The 18,836-nt window shown below is 50.3% G+C and overlaps 1 protein-coding gene across 2 annotated transcripts in view; it reads left to right on the top strand.

Moving 5' to 3' along the window:
* Positions 1 to 346: 346 nt before the first annotated feature.
* The window catches only part of Ccnjl (cyclin J like), a 51,013-nt gene continuing 32,523 nt past the window's right edge, over positions 347 to 18,836 (top strand). The window contains exons 1-2 of one of the 2 annotated variants that reach the window (XM_047554661.1): positions 347 to 471; positions 1,254 to 1,368. In XM_047554661.1, coding sequence (XP_047410617.1) covers positions 1,303 to 1,368 — 66 coding nt within the window. In that variant the 5' untranslated portion in view covers positions 347 to 471; positions 1,254 to 1,302. Of the gene's footprint in view, positions 472 to 633; positions 848 to 1,253; positions 1,369 to 18,836 lie in introns of those variants that run through there. The other variant, XM_047554660.1, reaches the window with a different exon arrangement.

Here is an 18,836-nt window from a genome sequence, read left to right as displayed (position 1 = left end):
TGACTGAAGAAAGCGCCTTTCTGAAAACAACTGAATTATAAACACTGCTTTCCATCCGCGTTACCTTTCCAGAAGACTGGTTTTCCTCCCATGTACAGCATGGATCCATACTTTGCACGAGCACAATAAATACCAGTGAGGAACTCATGGATAACGAGGAGTGGTTTTTCTAGAGCTTTTGTGGGCAGTGTCCTTTGGTAAGTCACCTCCCCATCACAGGACAGGTTTAAAAATAAAAGGGAGGGAGGGAGGAAGGAAGGAAAGAAGGAAAGAAAAGAAAAAAAAAAGAAAAAAGAAAAACAGGTGGAACAGATCGCAGGTTGGCTAGAGCAATGCTCGCGGAAGGGAGAACTTTCTGGGGACGTCCTGCCCGCGCGTTTCACGCGTGGTGCGCGCAGGTGGCGCCGCGTCCCCACGCTCGCGGCGCAAGCCGCCGGTGTGCCCAGAAGCCCACGGCGATTGTCCGCGAAGGTGAGAAGAAGCTTTCCACCCGGGCGAGGGAGGAGGGCGGGCAGGAAGCCCAGCCAGCGGTGGGGAAAGAAAGACTCCAATTCCCAGCCCCCCGCCCCGCGGGGCGCGGGGCGCTGGCAGCGCATGCGCGAGGCCCGGCCCCCAATTCCCCCAGCGAGGGAGGGAGGCCCCCGGCGGCCCGGAGCTGCGAGCCGCGGCGGGACCCGAGCGCACGCAGGGGCGCGGCGGCTGCCGGGGAGCCGGGCTGCGGACGCCGCGGCTGAGAGCGCCCAGAGCCTGGGCGAGGTCCAGCCGCGTGCAGGCACCCGAGGGCACAGTCCGCTCGACCCCGGGAGGGGCCCGGCGCCCGCGGCCCCCCACGCCCGGAGAGGGATGCGTGAGTTTCGCCCCGGCTCGAGGGCAGGATGTGGGAGCAGGACAAAGGCTGGGCGGCGGGGGAGGAGTTGGGGACGGCGAGCCGGTGGCCGCCGCCGGAGCTCCAGCCTCGGGCGGGTTAGCGGACTCGGCAACTTTCTCTGTAACTTTTGCAAAAGGGAAGATAAAAATTCTGCAAGTTGTTGCACAGCTCCTGATCGCCCCGGGTCCAGCGGGCAGAGAGAAGGGGGCACCCGTAGGCTTTCCCGGACGGGAGGTGACCGCCCGCTTCGCTGAGAGAGGCAGGAGGGGCGCCCGTCCGGGCCCCTGACCCAGGGCGAGGGAGGATTGGGACAGCAGGGGCGGGGGGCGCGGGGCTCGGAGCCGGCGACACGCTTCGGCCACTGTGGTTGCCCGTGTCCCGGCAGGGTACGTCCGGAGATCCCGATAGCCGCGGAGCGCGGCGCTGCAGTCGCGATGATGGATGAGCCGTGGTGGGAAGGGTGCGTCGCCTCGGACGTCCACTGCACTCTGCGCGAGAAGGTCAGTCCCTCCCCGCCCTTGTCACTCGCGGCACTGGGTATTTAAAGCCGGCCCTCTTTCTCCATTCTTCCTCCCGCCTCCCCTCGGTGTCCGCAGGCCGCCCCGCGTGGGAACTCAGAACTCCGGGTGCTTTTCTTTGCTGCTGCCCTTTTCCTTCTCCGTGGTGCCGTGGCGTTTGGGGGCCGGGAGTGAGGACTGGAGCAATATTGGAGAACTTGAACTCGGTTTTTCTGTTTAGGAACCTGGAGCTCCGGGCCAGGACGATTAAACGGAGATAGTCCCTGTACCGCAAAGGCAGTATTTCTCATAGGATTGCTTCCCCAAGTTGTCTTAGATGGTATATGAATAGATCTTTAAACATATTGTAATTAATTCTAATTTATAGGTGTGCCTATATGCGTGGTGTGCGTTTGTGTCTACGTCTATGTGTAGAGAGGGAGAGAGAAAAAGTTCTGCATAGGATAAACGATGTTGATTTTCCATTTATTATAGTAATGATGTAGCAGTTCCTTTTAAAATAAATTTATTAGCCTGGGGAGGTAGCTCCGTGGTAGAGTGCTTGGGTGCAGTAAATTTAAGTAAAAAGAGTAAGTTTATGCAAAGAAATATTATGTAAGTGGTATTTCGGGGATATGCATATTTATGGGCAAATGTGTGTGTGTGTGGTGTGTGTGCGTGTGTGGGGAGGAGGTATGGAACGGAATGACTGAAATTTAAGAAACTCCAGTCTACTTGAAAGAGGCTACAAAACTGGAAGGCTGAGGGAGAACACAAAACCTCCTGATGGGCTTCTCTGCGGTGGCAGAAGGTGGCGGCTGAAATGTGACCCCAGCACTCTCCTCCCCTGGAGAGGGGAGTGCTGATGGGCGTGGGAGGGTGGAAGGGCCAGGTGGACTGGAGGCCCGGGCCTGCGCTGAAACTGGGAAGGGTGATTTGGGGAACAGGCGTGAAGCAGGGGAGTAGGTGGGTTGCCTGGGACCACCGTAAATTCGACTGGCGGGCTGGAGCGCTTGAAGCAACAGAAATTTATTCTCTGGAAGCTAAAAATTCTAGATCACTGTGTTGGCAGGGACACACCCTCTATGAAAGCCCCAGAAAAGGATCTTTCCTTCTCTCTTAAATTTTGGTGACTGTTGACAATCCTTGGCATTCCTTGCCTCCCTGATTCCAGTCTATCAGAGTGTGTTTCTCTTCTCAGGAACACTCCCGCCCTAATCCAGTATGACCTCATTATAATTTCATTACATCTGAAAAGACCCCATTTCCACACAAGGCTGCAGTCTGAGGTTCTAGATGGACACTAAGGGAAGTGGGAGGCACTACTCAACCCAGTGCCGGGAGGGAGAGGTCTTCTGTGGGGTACCCCAGTTCCTCCACACACAGGTCCTGCATTCAGCACTTCCCTACCAGGTGTCTGTAGGACCTGTGCATAAAGCTCCTGGGGGTTTTGCTCCACCACGAGTGGCTGTCTTCCAGTCACATGGGTCCTTTTCTCTCTTTTTGGGCACCTGCTGAACCCCTGTCTGGCGTTCTTGTCCAGGCTATAGCTTTCCCCGGTTCCCCTGGTCTTCCTGGAACAGAATGGCCACAGCGTGACAAACTGGGCCTCTGGAGAAGTCCAGGTCTGAGTGGTTCCGTTTGACCGGGGCAGTGGTGGCGAGGGTGGTAGGCCCGGCAGCTGTGGTCTTGTCCTTTTCCGGAGGTGGTGACCGGATGAGTTGAGGTGCTGAAGCCTCCTTGTTTATCAAAGGCTCCACGGGTTGTCCTTTCTGCTCATGGCTTATGAGGAATGACTTTGACCTAGAGGGAGGGATTATTAAGAGCAATATAAACTCAACTAGTTCAGTTACCTGACAAGCCCAGCCTTTATATATAAGCAAGTATATATACAAGCCGTTCAAAGAAAGTAATTCCCCCATGAATTTTTGCTTCCCTTGCAATAGTCCCACGTTAGTGTCCTCTTGGCTGCTCCCCTCTAAGTGAAGTCAGGTTTGCCCCAGGTTTATAGGTTAGAAATAGAAGATTTACTTGGGATTTGGTGTCCAGGGTCACCCATGACTTGAAACTGATCTTACTAGAGCAAATCCCAAGGGTCTTTGGCTATCATGTCCCACCTCTTCCAAATATTGCTATTGTTTTTCTTTTTTATTTCCTCTCCCTCTTCAAAGAAGGTATTTCTTAAGAACATTTGGCTTGGATCTGGGTTATGGCTTAGGGGTAGCGTGCTTGCCTAGCATGTGTGAGGCACTGAGTTTGATTCTCAGCACCACATATAAATAAATGAATAAAATAAAGGTCTGTCAACATCTAAAGAAGATTTCTTAAAAAAAAGAAGCTTTGGCTTAATGGAGAGTTTCCAGGGTCAAGTGCCTCGCCTTCCTTGAGGAATGAGGGCTGGACCCTTGTTTTTCCCTGACGGGGTAATTTTTATGAAACATCTTCTCTGATAATGCATTTTTAACACTGTAGAACAACTTTGCAAGCGCCTGGTGCATAGTGGACACTCATTCTTTGTTGCACGTTGCTGGATGAATCCAAAGCACGGGGTCGCGTATGCCACGTGTTGACATTACAGAACCACTAGCAGTTATCCCACCTGACCAGGGTAATCCCAAGGCAACCCTGAGAGACCTGGGAAGGAGGAGCAGGAGCCCCATTTCATCAGATCTGAGAGTCCAGTCTAGCATCAGACTAGATTGTGGAAAAAGAAACACCATGGAAACAAGTGTAGGTGTTGGGTGCAAAGTAATAATGGCAGTGGAACCCCAAGCCGCACCCTTAACTTCTTGAACCTGGCTGCTGGGGTCCATCTTCTCACGATAGTCACAATTTAGATTGTGTCACTTCCTTGTTTAAAGACCTTCAATGCCATCCTGTTGCACTTACAGTAAAATTCCCTGGACACCTGACACAATCTGGCCCCAGCCTGCTCTACTACATTGTCTCCTGCTCCCTTTCCACCCCTCATGCCTCTCTTTCCTCCCTCCCTCCTTCCCCTCCTTGTTTGTGCTGGGGATGAACCCAGACCCTCGCACACGCTAGGAGAATGCTCTGCCCCTGAGCTACACCCCCAGCTCCCTTCTTTGCTCTGGAGGCTCACTGACCTCCTTTCTGTTCCTTGAACAGGTCAGACGTGTTCATGCCTTGGGGCCTTTGCACTGGCTGTTCTGTTTGACTTCTTAGGCGTCTCAATCTATAGCATGGTTGCCTCCCGACCCAGTGTGTTAATCCCCTCCATGTCACTCTCAGATCACTGTTTTATTTTCTTTATAGCAGTTACCAGTCTCTGAAATCATTTCCTATTTGTTTGCTGTCTTTCCTCCGACCCTGTAATGTGCTCCGTGAGAACAGGCCAGTCTTGCTCAGGCTGGGGATGTGGTACCTAGCACGAGCCTTCCTGATGTATATGAAGTAATGAGAAGGATCGCTGGCAAGGAAGCTGGGGAGAAGTGTTTCATAGGAATGTAAGGATTAAGGGCCGTGTGGAACTTGCAGTAGGTACCTGGCTGGCGTCCCGCCTTCCCATGTATGACCCCTGCGTGGGAGACCACGGCCCCTTCACGTAGTGTGGGCTCGGGAGTGGCCACCCTCCACAGGGTTCACAATCCTTGTAAGAAAGACTTTGTTATTTCTTTGAATCATTGGACCAGTGACAGGGTTGAGGCCCCCAAAGAGAGCAGTTTGCCCATAGCCATGTGTCTGCGGAGTCCTGGTGCCCAGGAGCACGACCCTGTATCAGAAGACCTGGCCTGCCTGGGGAAGGCGTGCTGTCCTGTGAGTGGGGCAGTGGAGCCCCCCTGCTGCCCAGAGGGCTCTGGAGAAAGCTCTCCTGCTTCTCCCTCTCCAGACCACTTTATCCCACGCTAAGCCCTTAAATTCCTCCTTTGATCATGCCCTGGGCCTGTTGCTCCTGTGGAAGCCGCCTAGAACCTGCCTCCCCTCGGCTCCTCCCCCTCTGACCTTTCTGCTGGGGGTGGGACACCAGCACACAGGAGAGCCAGGTTTCTTACCTGCTGCTGCTGCCTGGTGCCCTTTGACCCTCTTCACTGAACTTGAGGGAGGAGCTAGCACATCCTGGGCTACCTGGGGACCGGGAGAGGCTTTAGTGATGTTTTTGGTAATTGGGTCCATGCCACCACAAGTATCCACATTAAAACGCTGAGCCAACTGGGGTCGGGGGTGCATACCTGTAATCCCAATGACTTGGGAGTCTGAGGTAGGAGGATTATAAATTTGAGGCCAGCCTCAGCAAGTCAGTGATGCCCTGTCTCAAAACATAAAATAAAAAAGACCGGGGATGCAGCTCAGTGGTAAAGTACTTGTACCAGATGAGCGAACCCATAGTCACTTTTTTGGGGACAGAAAGAGACATCCAGCTAAGTTTAAAATTAATACAGAGTCGTAAATCCAGGAATTAGTAGGTTTGGACAAGTTTGGGGTACACATGGTGAAATTAGATCACGGGACGGCACTTGGCCTAAGGGCCACCTTTCCTGTCCTCCAAGCTGTCCAGCCTCTATCCCCTCTGCCATGTGTCCTGGTCCCAACAATTTGTGTTTACTTCTCTCAAGGTCTTTGTCACCTGTGTATTAAATGTGTGTCTGCCCATTAGACTCTGGGCCGCTTGTGGGCATGAACGTGCCTTATACTTTGGGGTCCCCAGGCAGAGGGACCTTGCAGTCACAGACAGGAAGGAGCCCAGAGGTTGGAAACAGGCCCAGGATGGATTCTTTTGCAGGGTAGTTGAACGGGTGTTCAGAAGCACTTCCCCGGGATCCTGTTTTAGGCCCTTGGCATTTGCCATTGGGTGCCCGCTGGTTTAGCCAGTGTTAGAGTTTAGATAGTATGTGTCCCCAGTGCAAGAACATTCAGAGGTAAAAGAATGGGGTTGTGAGAACCTTCACCTGATCAGTGGATTAATCCCCCATGGGATTAACTGAGTGCCAACTGAAGACAGGCAGGGTGTGTCTGGAGGAGGTGGCATCGGGGGCGTGACTTTGGAGTCTGTATCTGGTGAGTGGACTCTGTGCTTCCTGGAGAGATGTCTTGATCTGCTTCTCTCCACCACGCTCTTCCGCCATGACGTTCTGCCTCACCTTGAGCCCTGAGGAATGGAACCAGCGTTCCGTGAACCGTGACCTGTGAAACCGTGAGCCCCCAAATAAACTTTCCCTCCTTTAATTGTTTTTGTTAGGTCTTTTGGTCACAGCAGTGACAAAGCTGACAAAAGCAGCCAGGGGAGTCCACACTTAGCTGTGCTACTGGGCAGAGGACACAGAGGAGGCCGCTTCCCAGCTCCCTAGGCACCTGCACCTTCTCCTCTCGGGCACTGCTGGGCGGAGACTTAGAACACAATTACCGCAGGGCAGGTTTTCGGGCCTGGACCAGACTACAGCTTCAGGATCTGAGGGAAAGGGTGACTACAGGTTGAGCCTAGAAAGGAAGAATCTAGATAATCCTGCCCAGACCTCCATCAAAAGGTTCCTGAGTTTTATCTCCAGAGGAGCCACAAAAACAGAACTCTCTCTTGTCTTCTTTAGGCTCGTTTTACGCATAGCATTCATTCTCCAACTAGGAAAAGGAGCTAGTAAGTGAAGAAGATGTTGGAGGGCCCTCAGCATTGTGGTTTAAGATGTTTTGAATTTAGGGAGTTGGGGGAATGCGTGGAGGAAAACAGTGTCTGCCCCCCAGGCCATGTTGACCAGCCTGGCTTGGCATGACCTAGTTGCTTCATCCCTCTGGGCTCTGGAGCTGCAGACCTGGCCAGAGGCCTCCTCCTCCTCCCACTCCCCCAGGATCCTCCCATCTTCTGACTTCCAAGTCAGCATGGTACCTGCCTCTGACTTGAGTCTGCAGAGCAGCCAGCCACCTGGAGCCTCTCCTACTTCCTGAAGCTACTTCACTGTGCACTTCGAGGACCTTATGTGGGAGACCACCTTTCTTCAGTCAGTGCACTGATAAAGGACATTTTTACTGATCTGTGATGGAACATAGAAAAAGATCTTCCAAAACACCAACAACCTGAATTTTGCCGCGTGATGATAATGTTGGTGGCTGCTGTTTACGGTGCACTCGACTATTGGAGATAACGTGCCAGCATTCGGCATTCTCCCATGTATTGTCTCATTTACTCCTCATCTTGGCCCCGGTGTGGGTATTCCCCCTGTTTCACAGCGATGGAACTACAAGCCCCACCTGATGTCACTGTCTTGATATCAAACACCTGATTGTATCAGAGCTTGAATGTAAATTATTTTGAAAAAAAATTTTTTTAAACAAAGACAGGAACTAGAAGGCAGGAAAAAATTTAAACTGTCAGTCATGACTCTGTAGGCTCTGGTGCTTTAGTTTGTTCACAGTGATCTCTAGGAGATGTGCTCTCCCTAAACCACCCTGAAAAGTTAGCCGCTGTGGGTGCTGGCCCCGTTGTAGGCATTGGGAAGGGCCAGGCCAGGCCAGGCCAGGATCTCCGTGTTTGGTCCTGGTGGGTGGCCATGCCTGATACCTCACCTGTATATGGTGCTTCTCACCTTGAAGAGATTTGGCCTCTGCCATTGCCTGTCCTTGGAGAGGCTACAGTGGGCTTTTGCAGTTGATCAGGGAAAGAAATGCCTCAGGCTCCTCCTACCACATGAAGTCTGCCAGCTGACTGATGGCAGAATCTCATTCTAGAGCCATCCTTGGCCCCTGAGTTACAACCATGTTGTTTTCTAGCAACCTCTGAAATTGGCAGATTCTTTTATTTCTCTCTTTCCACGTGAATATGTTTTTTCACTCTTTGTCTCCTAAATTCCTTAAATTTTTGCACTATAGGCTGCACATCTGTCTCCTTATAGAAAGTGGTAACCCAAGTCCCTACTCAATAATTTGGCTAGGTCACCCCCACAATTGGTTTTTCCATTTCTTTTCCTTGCTTGGAACTTCTGCACCTCCAGACAGGATTTCTTCCCATATCACAGATCTGCCGATAGGAAGGTGTTTTAGACACTGTTGGTGGGATGTGTCTGCCCAGCTTACATCTAGGAACATGTAATTCAGGCCTTTCAAACCCAAATGTGGGCTTAACAAGCCCCCTTACCTACAGTACTAACAGCGTGCTTCCTGGTGACTCAAGTGACTTGGCATTGTCACTTGAGTCTTCAGGTGAGATCTTAAGTGATTGGCCCTCAGGGTCCTTCCTGGAGGTGAGGGTACCAAGCTTCCCAGTACAAGAAGGAGTTTCCTTCAGTCCCATCGCAAAGGTGATCTGAGCTGCCCCAGGAGGTCACTAACTCCTGATTCTGACCCCAGTGCTGGAATGTACAGACTAGATGAAAGATGGAGAAGGACCAAAAACTGCAAATGGGGTTGGAGAGCTGGACGAGATGTCATTCAAGAAGGTGTCCAGCTTTGAGGCTCCCTGGCTCCAATGCCTCACCTGTGTCTTGTTTTTCTTTTTCTTTCTTTTTTTTTCCTTTATTTTTTTGGTTCTGGGAATTGAGCCCAGGGGCGCTTTACAGCTGAGCTACCCCCAGCGCTCTCTCTCTCTCTCTCTCTCTCTCTCTCTCTCTTTTTTAATTTTTTTATTTTGAGACAGGGTCTAAGTTGTTGAGGCTGGCCTTGAACTTGTGATCCTCCTACCTCAGCCTCCCAAGTCACTGGGATTACAGGCATGCACCCCTGTACCCAACCTTCACCTGCATCTTGCAGAAAGCTAGTGGCAAAATTGAATCAGGATTTGGCATTGTCCCTGGAGTCCTTGAGGTCTTAGAATACCAAAGTGCAGAGTGTGTGTGTGCACAGCACCCATTTGAGGCTTGTTCTCAGTGCACCTTGTGTGTGGAAGAAGCAGACTTATCTTCAAAGGCTTCTCTTTATCTGTAACACCTGCCTCCCAGGTGTCCCAGGGAGAAAATGGGTCTCTGTGCTCTCTGTCAACCTCCGGGCCTCTAGGGTGTGGGATGAGGAAGGACTTGGCTGGGCACCCTGGTTGACTGGGCACCCTATGTAAGGGGAGGACGTTGAGGCCTGGGACCTGGCCCCATGCCCCTGCCCTTGACTCGTTCTTTGTGTTCCCCTTGGGTAAAGGGAACGCAGCCAAAGATTCTCTTGTGCACCTGGCAGTGGGAGGTGACATTGGGTTATTACACACATACACACGCATGTGCGTGCACACACACACACACACACACACAAGCTCACAAAGTATTTGTTTCAGAAACTGCAGGAGTAAATACAAGCCATCAGAAGAAGGTCAGGTTCTCCTCATTGTCCACCACTTGGAAATGACCTCTGCCGACACTGGATGTATATTTCGTTCTTCTGTATGCATCTCATCTCATCACAAGGCATTTTGAGATTTTTTTAAAAAAGTAAAAATGGAAAGTAACTTCCTAAAATGTTATGTTCGTTTCACATATGTGTCTTTCCACCTTGTTCTCCACCCAATTCCTGATTACTGAATACCAGCAAAAAAAAAAAAAATTAAAAATAATCACTGGTGTTTATTAGGAATAGAGAATACGTGAACATGGTTAAAAGGAAAAACTGTATAAAAGAATAGTGAAAAGACGTTCTTTCATCCTGTCCCCAGAGGGAAGGGATCTTAATGTCTCATAGACCTTTATAAGTTGTTCTGTGGAAGCTTGAGCAAGCATAAATTGTGTGTGTTTTGACACACTTGGTAGTATAATTTGCATACTTTCCTTGACCATTTCATTATTTTAATGTGTGCATAATAATCTCAATATTTTTATAAAATTTTGGAACAGAAGCTCCTTGCAGAGCAGAAGGGATGTTTTGTCTTCTGCTGGTTGTAACAATAATGCTGTATCTAGGAACTCAGCCGATTCATATTGAATGAGTGAGTAGAATGTTTTCTTTTGATCACTTTCTATTCAAAGGGATGCGTTTCATTTTACAAATATGCCATCAACTGTATTACAGTTCTGTAACCTCATTTTTTTCCTCAGCTGGGTGTACTACATGACTTTCTATGTTCTTAATCATTCCTCTCCAGTCTCATGTGTAATGTTCTATTTTATGGCTGCCCCACAGTTTGACTCACTTATCTCCTTATTGGATATTCAGGTGGAGCTACTTTTTTTTTTTGTATCAAAGTATAACTTATATATGATACGAAGTCCAGATCTTAGGTGAGTTTTGGCAAACTTGCTCCCTCAGGTAACCACTGCCATGATCAAGATGGAAGACCTTACCATCAACTAAAAGGCTCCCTGTTCCCCTCCTCTGCTAGTCACCCCATCCCATGCTCAGCTCCAAACAGTCCCTGACCTGCTTTTTGTAGATTACGATTAGTCTGCCAGAGTTTCATATAAATGGAAGTTATGTATGTATTCCTTTCTGCCTTACTTTTTTTTACTTAATGTCATGCTCATGAGATTCACTTGCATTGCATCTATCAGGAGTCTATTTCTTTTTATGGTCAAGTAATATATCATTGCATGTGTGTAACACAGTTTGTTCATCCATCCTCCCAATGAATGCTTTTTGGATTGTGTCTGGTGAACCACTGGATTCACCATTGGATTTTACATATTCCTGTGGTGGTGGTCCTTGTCTGTATATCCGTAAGTGTGCTCAGGGGAATGAATCCCTGATTTGAAATTGCTGGTCACAGGGTACAATTTTAAGAACCATCAGTTAATTAACCCAAGAGGTTGCACTAAGTTTGCACTTGCCCTGGTGATGTGATAGAATGACTGCTTCCGGTAACTTTGCTAACCCTGAATATTGTCCTTTAAAAAAAAAATAGTGCCATTTGGATTGGTTAAAAATTGTGCTTTATTGGTTTTGTTTAAAAAGACTAGGAGTCCAGAGTCTAGAAAATGGAAATGGTATTCTTTGAATCAGCTCTGATATCATGGACCCCTGTCTGCTGCAGGAATCTGACCTGAGACCCTGGTCAGGGGCCAGGTAAGGACTGTAGAGAGAACCTCCTAGAAAATTCATCCTGCCCCCTCTTCACCCCAGCCTTTGCAGTGTGTGCTGCTCCCCCCACCCCCAAGTGGCCGTCACTCCTTAGCTGAATCCTTTGGAGGCAGAATTTGAATCATCCTGAGGCATCGGTCTCTCGCAGGCCTCGGGGAAGATGTTGCCAGCACCTGAGCATTCTTGTGACAGGGACGCCCACAGTGTGCTGCCAGATGCTTAGTCCAGAAGTGGTGACTGGGGGACTTGGGTGGGTGGGTTGTGGGGAGACAAGGAGGGAGGAAAGGACGTCATGTTTTTTTTTTTTTTTTTTGAAGTGTTAGGCATCGGTAGCGTCAGCTGCCAGGTGAGGTTGGAAGGAACTGCAGTGCCCGTCAGAAGGGAGTCGCTGACACTGTGGTTCATCCCTGTACCAAAATACGGTGCAGTCGCTGGTATGACATGCTAGACAGCCTTGTCCTGCGTGATCCTTGATGTTTCAGATCATCGTAAAAAAGCCCAGTAATTCAGAGAACCTCTGACTCTGACGTTAACCACTGTTTTTTTCTTAATTTTTATAGAAATTTTTAAATGTTATAAGAGAGAATAGTAGAATGATTCCCGTGTCCCCCACCCAGCCTCATTACTTGTCTCATCTGTTCTTCGACAACATGTCATTTAATCCACAAAGGTCAACTGCAGTTAATGCCTTTTAAAAACGTAACTATGCCATTATCACACCTAACAAAATTACCAATAGTTTATCAGTACCTTCCATTGTTCAGTCTGGTCTTCAGTTTTCCTTTGTGTCAGAAATGGCTCCTGTAATTAATCAGATGTGGTGGCACACTTCTGTAGTCCCCGCTACTTTGGAGGCTGAGGCAGGAGGATCACTTGAGCCCAGGAGTTCAAGGCCAGCCTGAGCAATATAGTGAGACCCCAATCTATTTAAGTTTTTTAAGGTTTTTATAGGGATTTGTTTACATCATAATCCAGATAAGTCTATGCATTGCATTTTTTAAAAATCTCTTAAGTACTTTATTCTCCAGTGGCTCCTTCCTGTGACCTCTCCTTAAATTATTTTTTCATGCCCTTGGTTCTCAGGGAAGCCAGGACATTTGTTTCCCATGTTCTTTTCGGACCTGTACCTTCCTCACGTTCTCATTCACATTCTCTGTTAACAGTTTGGCTTGTGTACTTCCCACTCTTGCGGGATTGTAACGTGCCTTAACCCACTTCTTCTCTGGCTTTAGACTTCAACTCCGCTTCCTCAGTGAAGCCGTCCCTGACTCCCCAGCAAGTTCAGGGCTGGGCCCCTTGTTATATCTTCTCAGCCCACCCACACGCCTCTTAGCACAGCTTGTACTCACACACGTACATGGTTGCCTGCCGTCTGTCTGGGTCCCTCCCTAGACCACAGGCCATGAGGGCAGGTGCCCCCCCACCCCACACACCCCCCCCACTCTAAGCAGGGTTCACTGTAACCCAAGGGCCCCTCAGCATGTGCACATCACAGACGCCTTATCTGACTGTACGTTGCAGCCCACAGATGGCCTTCCTGGACTTCCCTGTTGCAGCAGTCTGGCGGGGCAGGTGGCCCGGCTGCCAATAACTCCAACGCACTGGTGGAGAAACAGCCTCCCAGAGCTTAGGTAGGTGGCCCCAGCCTCCCTGTCAAATGGGAGACTGGGGGCCTCAAAATCTTGTGATCTGCTGTCCTAAGAGCCCCACCTTAGCCAGAATACACAGGATGCAGAGGAATTTCAGTGGTCCTTGAAGTTAGCGATGGTGTCGTGTGGACTTTCCCTCACACAGCTGACCCCGGGCAGTGGCCCGGCTAGGCGAGAAGGTGGGGATTCGTGGTCCAGAGCTGTTGACTTGGAGCCAAAAATCTCTCTTTAGTCTCCTTTGGTGTTGACTTTCGGTTTCGACATGATTTCAAACTTAGTCTGAGTGGCAGGCATAGTACACGATTTTGTGAATATTTTGACACACTTGCCTTACTAGTCTCTTCTACACGTACACGTTTCTCTTCTGAACCCAGTTGCAGGAATTAGACCCCATTAGCTCTTCAATACTTGAGGATTTGTTTCTCAGGTTTACTTTCAGGATTGACCTTGAAGTTGTTTCTGGAAGAATTTTTTTGTCAGATGAAAACTAAGGACACGTGCCAGGTGTGAGGCACACTTCTGGAGGGGGAGATTGACGTTCTGGTCAGGAAGAGGAAGCCCAGCGTCGCGGTCCTGGTGGGCCCTGTCGGCCTCGAGGCCGGGGAAAGCAGCGTTCTGTCTCGCGTCCTTGGTTGTCTCTTTGGTTCGGTTGGCACTCAGTGCCCAGCAGGTAGCCTGTGTTAGTCAACTTTTTGTCACTGTGACAGAATATCTTGAGAAAATCCACTTCAAGGAGGAAAGATTTATTTTGGCTCACGGTTTCTGAGGTTTCAGTTCATAGTTGGCCGACTTCGTTGATTCTTGGGCCTGAGGTGAGGCAGGACATCATGGCGGAGGGGTGTGGCAGAACAAAGCTGCTCATGGCAGCAGGAAGCAGGGGGGCGGGGAGAGAAGGGACCTGAGACAGTATATCCCCTTCCATTGACCTGCTTCCTCTAAGCAGGCCCGCCTCCTGACAGCCATTGAGCTGTGAACTCCCGATGGATTAAATCATTGGTGTGGGAACCACCCTTGTGATCCAGTTTCTTCCTCAAAGCCTGTCTCTGAACACTGCTGCTCTGGGGACTAAGCCTTCAACACAAGACCTCCGTGCAGCATTCCAGATCCAAACCACAACACTGCTCTTCATTCACAGTCATTCAGTGAGCCCAGTGTATTACCTGCAGCCCCACGAGATGCTCTGCCAGGAGAAACCACGACCCAGACTCTGCCCTGGGGGTCCACGGTATAGCTGAGGACGTGGTCATATAAAACCACTTACGGCATACGTCATGGCCACAGTGGCTAGTGACGATATTCCACCTTGTCTGGGAACTCACTGTGTGCTAAGAGCTTGCGCTCTGTTCCCTTCCACTAGCTAAGTCTCCAGGCAACCCTCTCTAGAAGGTCCTATAGTTGTCCCCATTTCCCAGGTGGGACATGCCAAGTTTAGAGTTAAATAACTTACCCAAGACCCCCCAGCGACTAGGCAACCTGGCCTCAAAGCTCACACTGATGACCCCTGTCCCCTTGCCTGGGGAGTCTTGGAAAGCTCTTAAAGAGGACATGTTGTTTAATGCAGGTTTACAGGATGAGTAAAGGAGAGAAAGGAGTGGAGGAGGTTCTTCTCCCAGGATCAGGGCAGCGTGTGATAGTCACACATCCGTGCGTGAGCCCCATGAGGGCTGTCTGGCGAGTTGAGGGTGGGCAGCAGGGAGATGGGCCAGGAGCAGCGGCTTTGGGGATGCTGGGCTCCCTGGATGTTGAAACCCTGAGAGCCGGTGGAGAGCTATGGGACAGGTGTGAGGAGCGGGTGCCGGCTCACTGGGAGCGGACCCTGGCTCTCGGGGTGTTGCAGCGGTCCAGGGTGATGGCATCCAAGCCAGCACAGGAAGCCCAGAGACCCCAGAGGTTTTGGACTCTGGGGTCAAGAGGACCCGTTAGATAGACGAGACAGGAAAAAGTTCAAGTTGCTCCCTCGCTGGAACAAAGTAACTCCGGAACTGAGCACGGTCAGCCTTTTTCACAGTGAACATTGTTCTTGAAGAGTCCCAGAAGGAAACTGTTAGCTTCTAGTAATCTCAAAGGACGTTCTGCCCTGAATGAAGGGAGTCGATGTCTACCGGGCACCTAGAGTATGCCAGGGCCTGCCAGGGCCTTGTGCACACTGTCTCATTTGTTTATTAAAGTTGCTTCTGAAAGAGAAAGTACCAGTTAAACCCACTGCCCGAGGGAGGCACTGGCAATTCTGTGAACATCAGTGCCTGTTCATTCTTCATTTCCACGCTGTCTTTTTTTCTTTTTTTTTTTAGCAGCTGACTGTGTGCCAAGCTCAGTGTGAGTCGCCATGTTTTAAACAGAATTCAGTGCTTTATCTTTGTGGAGCTGATAATTGGACAGCCAACTCAAAAATTGCCCAGGAAGGCACCCAGCTCCCTCTCCAGGGCTCCTGATTCAGGAACTAGGGGGTGGATTCAGTTCCGAAGGCTGATGTCCCAAGCCTACAGACTGAGAGACTTAAAGCAACCAAGTCATTCTCTCACACTTGTAGAGGCTGGAAGCTTGAGATGGAGGTGTGGGCAGGGCTGTGCCGCCTCTGAAGCCTTCTGTAGCTTCAGGTGGTCCCGAGCAGCTCAGGATGGTCCTGGGCTTATAGCTGCATGCCTGCACTTCCTGCGTCCATCTTTGCAAGACCTTTTCTGGATCTCTCTCTACCTTGCATGTCTGTGTGTATCTGTTTTCATTCTCTCTCTTTTTTTTTGTCATGATTGGGACTAAACCCAGAGCCTTACACAGGCTGAACAAGAAGTCTACCACTGAGCTATCTCTCCACCCCTGTTTTCTCTTCTTTTTGTTTTGTTTTGTTTTCTCTTCTTATAAGGATACCAACTGTTGGATTAAGGCCCATCCTGTTCCCATATGATCTTATTTTAACTTGATTCCATCCTAAAGACCATAATTTCCAAATGAGATCATGTTATTAGATTCTGGGTGGATATGAATTGTGGGGGAACATTATTCAACCCAGTATAGGGAGGAACCTCTGTTTTTAAACAGATCTCCAGGAGACTCTAATGCAAGTGTTCAACGGACGACCCTTTGAGAAACCCTGGAATGTAGAGGGGCAGGGGAGCAGAGTCCCAGCCCCGGGGGGGGTATGGGGTGGGGGTTACCTGCTGAACCATCTTGGGCTTCACACTGTAGTCAGGCTGCCCAGGAAAAGCACCAGAATGAACCTGGAACTCGGGGATGGGAGCTGGAAGTTGACAGAGAAGAGCTTTGGGGACCACTGCACCAGAGTGGTAACCCTGGGCCGGGGATGTAGCTCAGTGATCCAGCGCTTGTCTAACGTGCGCAAGGCTGTGGGTTCCTTCCCCAGCCCCGAGAAGCGGGGAAAAGAACCAAACAAGATTAGTAACTCAGAGGGAAAAGGAGAGATCCGAGCATGGGACTTATTAGAGATCCCGGGCAGGATGCGGGGGCAGGGTTGTGTCCTGCACCTGGACACTGGCATGGGAGAGTGAGGGCCACTGGTTCAGGAGGCGTGAGGGGTGTGGTCCTATCGGGAAGCTGCTGAAGTGAAGAACTCCGGAAGCAGGGATATAAAAAGGCCCTGATTGTTGTCTTTGGAGGTGTTTGGAGGAGAGAAGTGGGGACCTGCGAGGACTGGGCAGATGCGTGTGGTCCCTGTCGGATGCCCTGGCAGCCATACCTGAGCCTGGCTCAGAGGTTTGCTCAGCGGGCAGTGACTCTGGCTCCTGGGAATGAGGAGCGGGTGGTGCTGGCCCACCTGCCATTTGCTGAGGAATAGAGGGCCAGGGACAGACAGATGTCCCTGGGTGCGGCCTCTCACTGTGCTGGATGGAAGCCCAGGCCAGACTTCAGCAGGAGGGCACATGACTGGCATTGCTGCCTGTCTTGCTGCAGCGCACCGTCCGGAGGGTGTCGAAACAGTTCCCACAGAGGTACAGATGCTTTACCGAAAGTGCGTCCTCGGGCCGGGTGAGGCAACGGTGGAGAGGGAAGGAGGGAGACTCGGCCCGGCCGGGTCAGCGTGTGGACTCCTGAGGCCGCTGAGGAACCCCTCCCCTTCCCCTTTCTTTTTCCCTTCAGTGTTGCAAGTCTGCTTCCTGTTGGTCGCTTTGGTTACACATGGTCTTTCTTCATATCTTACTATGATAAATAAAAGGCTTTAAATGATCTATTTTAACTCCATCTGTATGGATATGGAGAGATATACATAAATGTGTACCCTCAGAAGACTGTATAAAACGATTCATCATAAAGAGCAATTCTAAATTACACATGCAGTCCTGGGGGTGGAGGGCACAAGAAGCTTGGGGAGCTGAATTTCTGCAAGAGAGAAGTCTCTGTGCTTCCTTGCCTTAGGGTGGCATGGGTCTCAGTCTACCAAACAGCCTCAGAGAGCTTCCAAGGAGGGTGCTGTTTATGGAGGATTGGGAGCTGCCACAATTATAAGATACACTGTGTATGAGATGGGACGGGGTGGGGGATTTCTTCTGGAGCCTAGTCAAGGCAGGACAGCCAACCCTGGGCTGCCACAAGTGGCCATCTGCAGCTGCTTGTGAGCCTCTCCTGGTCTCCTCATGCCATGGCCATGGAAACTTCTACCAGGGCAGTTCTGCAGGTGGAAGCTGCCCTCGTTAATCTCAGTGAGCTTTTCTGTAAATCTCTAGGCTTAGAATCATCGAATTATTAGGCACCAAGCCAGGGATTTCCGCCAGAGTTTTGCCTTACAGATGTGCTAGAGTTTAATTTCCCCAGGAGACTGGAACCCAGCAGCCAAGCACCCTAAAGCACTATTTCCCAGAATAAGCTTTCTGCCTCCCCCAAAACGGGATGGTATCCTGTGGATAGATGAATTGAACCTAGAGTTTCCCATAGTTAAGTTTTTTTGCTGAACCAGTGTTTTGGGGCCTCTCCTGGGCTAATGCACTATTTCTTATTTAGGAAGAAGCAGTGTTGTATGCACTGTTTCCCAAACTATGGCCTCTAGAACCCTTTTGCTTCAGGGAACGTGTCTCAGGACCAGTATACCACGGAACACACATTGGGAAACTTTGCCTTTAAAATGGATGCATAGTTTGTCATTCTTCTTGAAGTTCTCAGTCCTCCATAAACACTGATCTGCTTCCTCTGGAAATCCTTTATTGCCCGCGGTAGACAGAAGCTCCTTTCCTTTCCCACCCTAAGGCAAGGAAATGCCTTCTCTTTCCCCTGGAATTCAGCTCCCCCGGTTTCTTGGGCCGCCCCTCTGGCCTTCCTGAATGTTTGGAATTGCTCACTAGGATGAGTAGTTTCCTACAACCGAAGATCAGGAATAAATCATTCTTTCTCTCTCCTGTTCTTTTCAAGTGTTTGCCAGAGTGAGCAAGATCTCTTTCTGATCAGGTATTGGGGTCAGGAGACTGAGCAGCTGAGCCCTGTCCCTGTTCTTGCGACATTTGCAGTCTGGTGGGGAAGAAGGGCAGTAAGAGCGGTTGGACAGATGGATGGAGAGTCCTGGGCAGTTGGGGAGTAGCTGACAGAATTGTGAGCAGGGAGCAGAAGTCAGAGGTGACTTAAGCTGACAGGTGACATAGCAGAGCGCTCATAATCAGAAGTGAAGCTGCAGGCAGCCAGAAGAAAATAAAGCCCGCAGGATAGCAAGGGTTAAAGGGAGGATGTCCCCTTCTCCCCTAATAGGAGGAACCCGACTGGACTCTGAGTGCACTTGACCTTCAGACTCCTCCAAGGTTAGCCACAAAGGCCGTAAGAGCCCGTGTGTGCAGAGCATGTGTGAAGCGCGTTCTCCCAGCCTCAGCCTGTCCTGCAGCAGTCATGGGTGGGTCCCTGGGGCAGTGTCTGCCACATTCTGGCCCTTGGCTTGGGGTCTTGTGTCACTTGGCT

Source organism: Sciurus carolinensis, chromosome 6 (genome assembly GCF_902686445.1).
Source record: "Sciurus carolinensis chromosome 6, mSciCar1.2, whole genome shotgun sequence".
Taxonomy (NCBI): Eukaryota; Metazoa; Chordata; class Mammalia; order Rodentia; family Sciuridae; genus Sciurus; species Sciurus carolinensis.
Note: the sequence above shows the minus strand (reverse complement) of the source record. Positions and strands in the feature narration are given on the sequence as shown.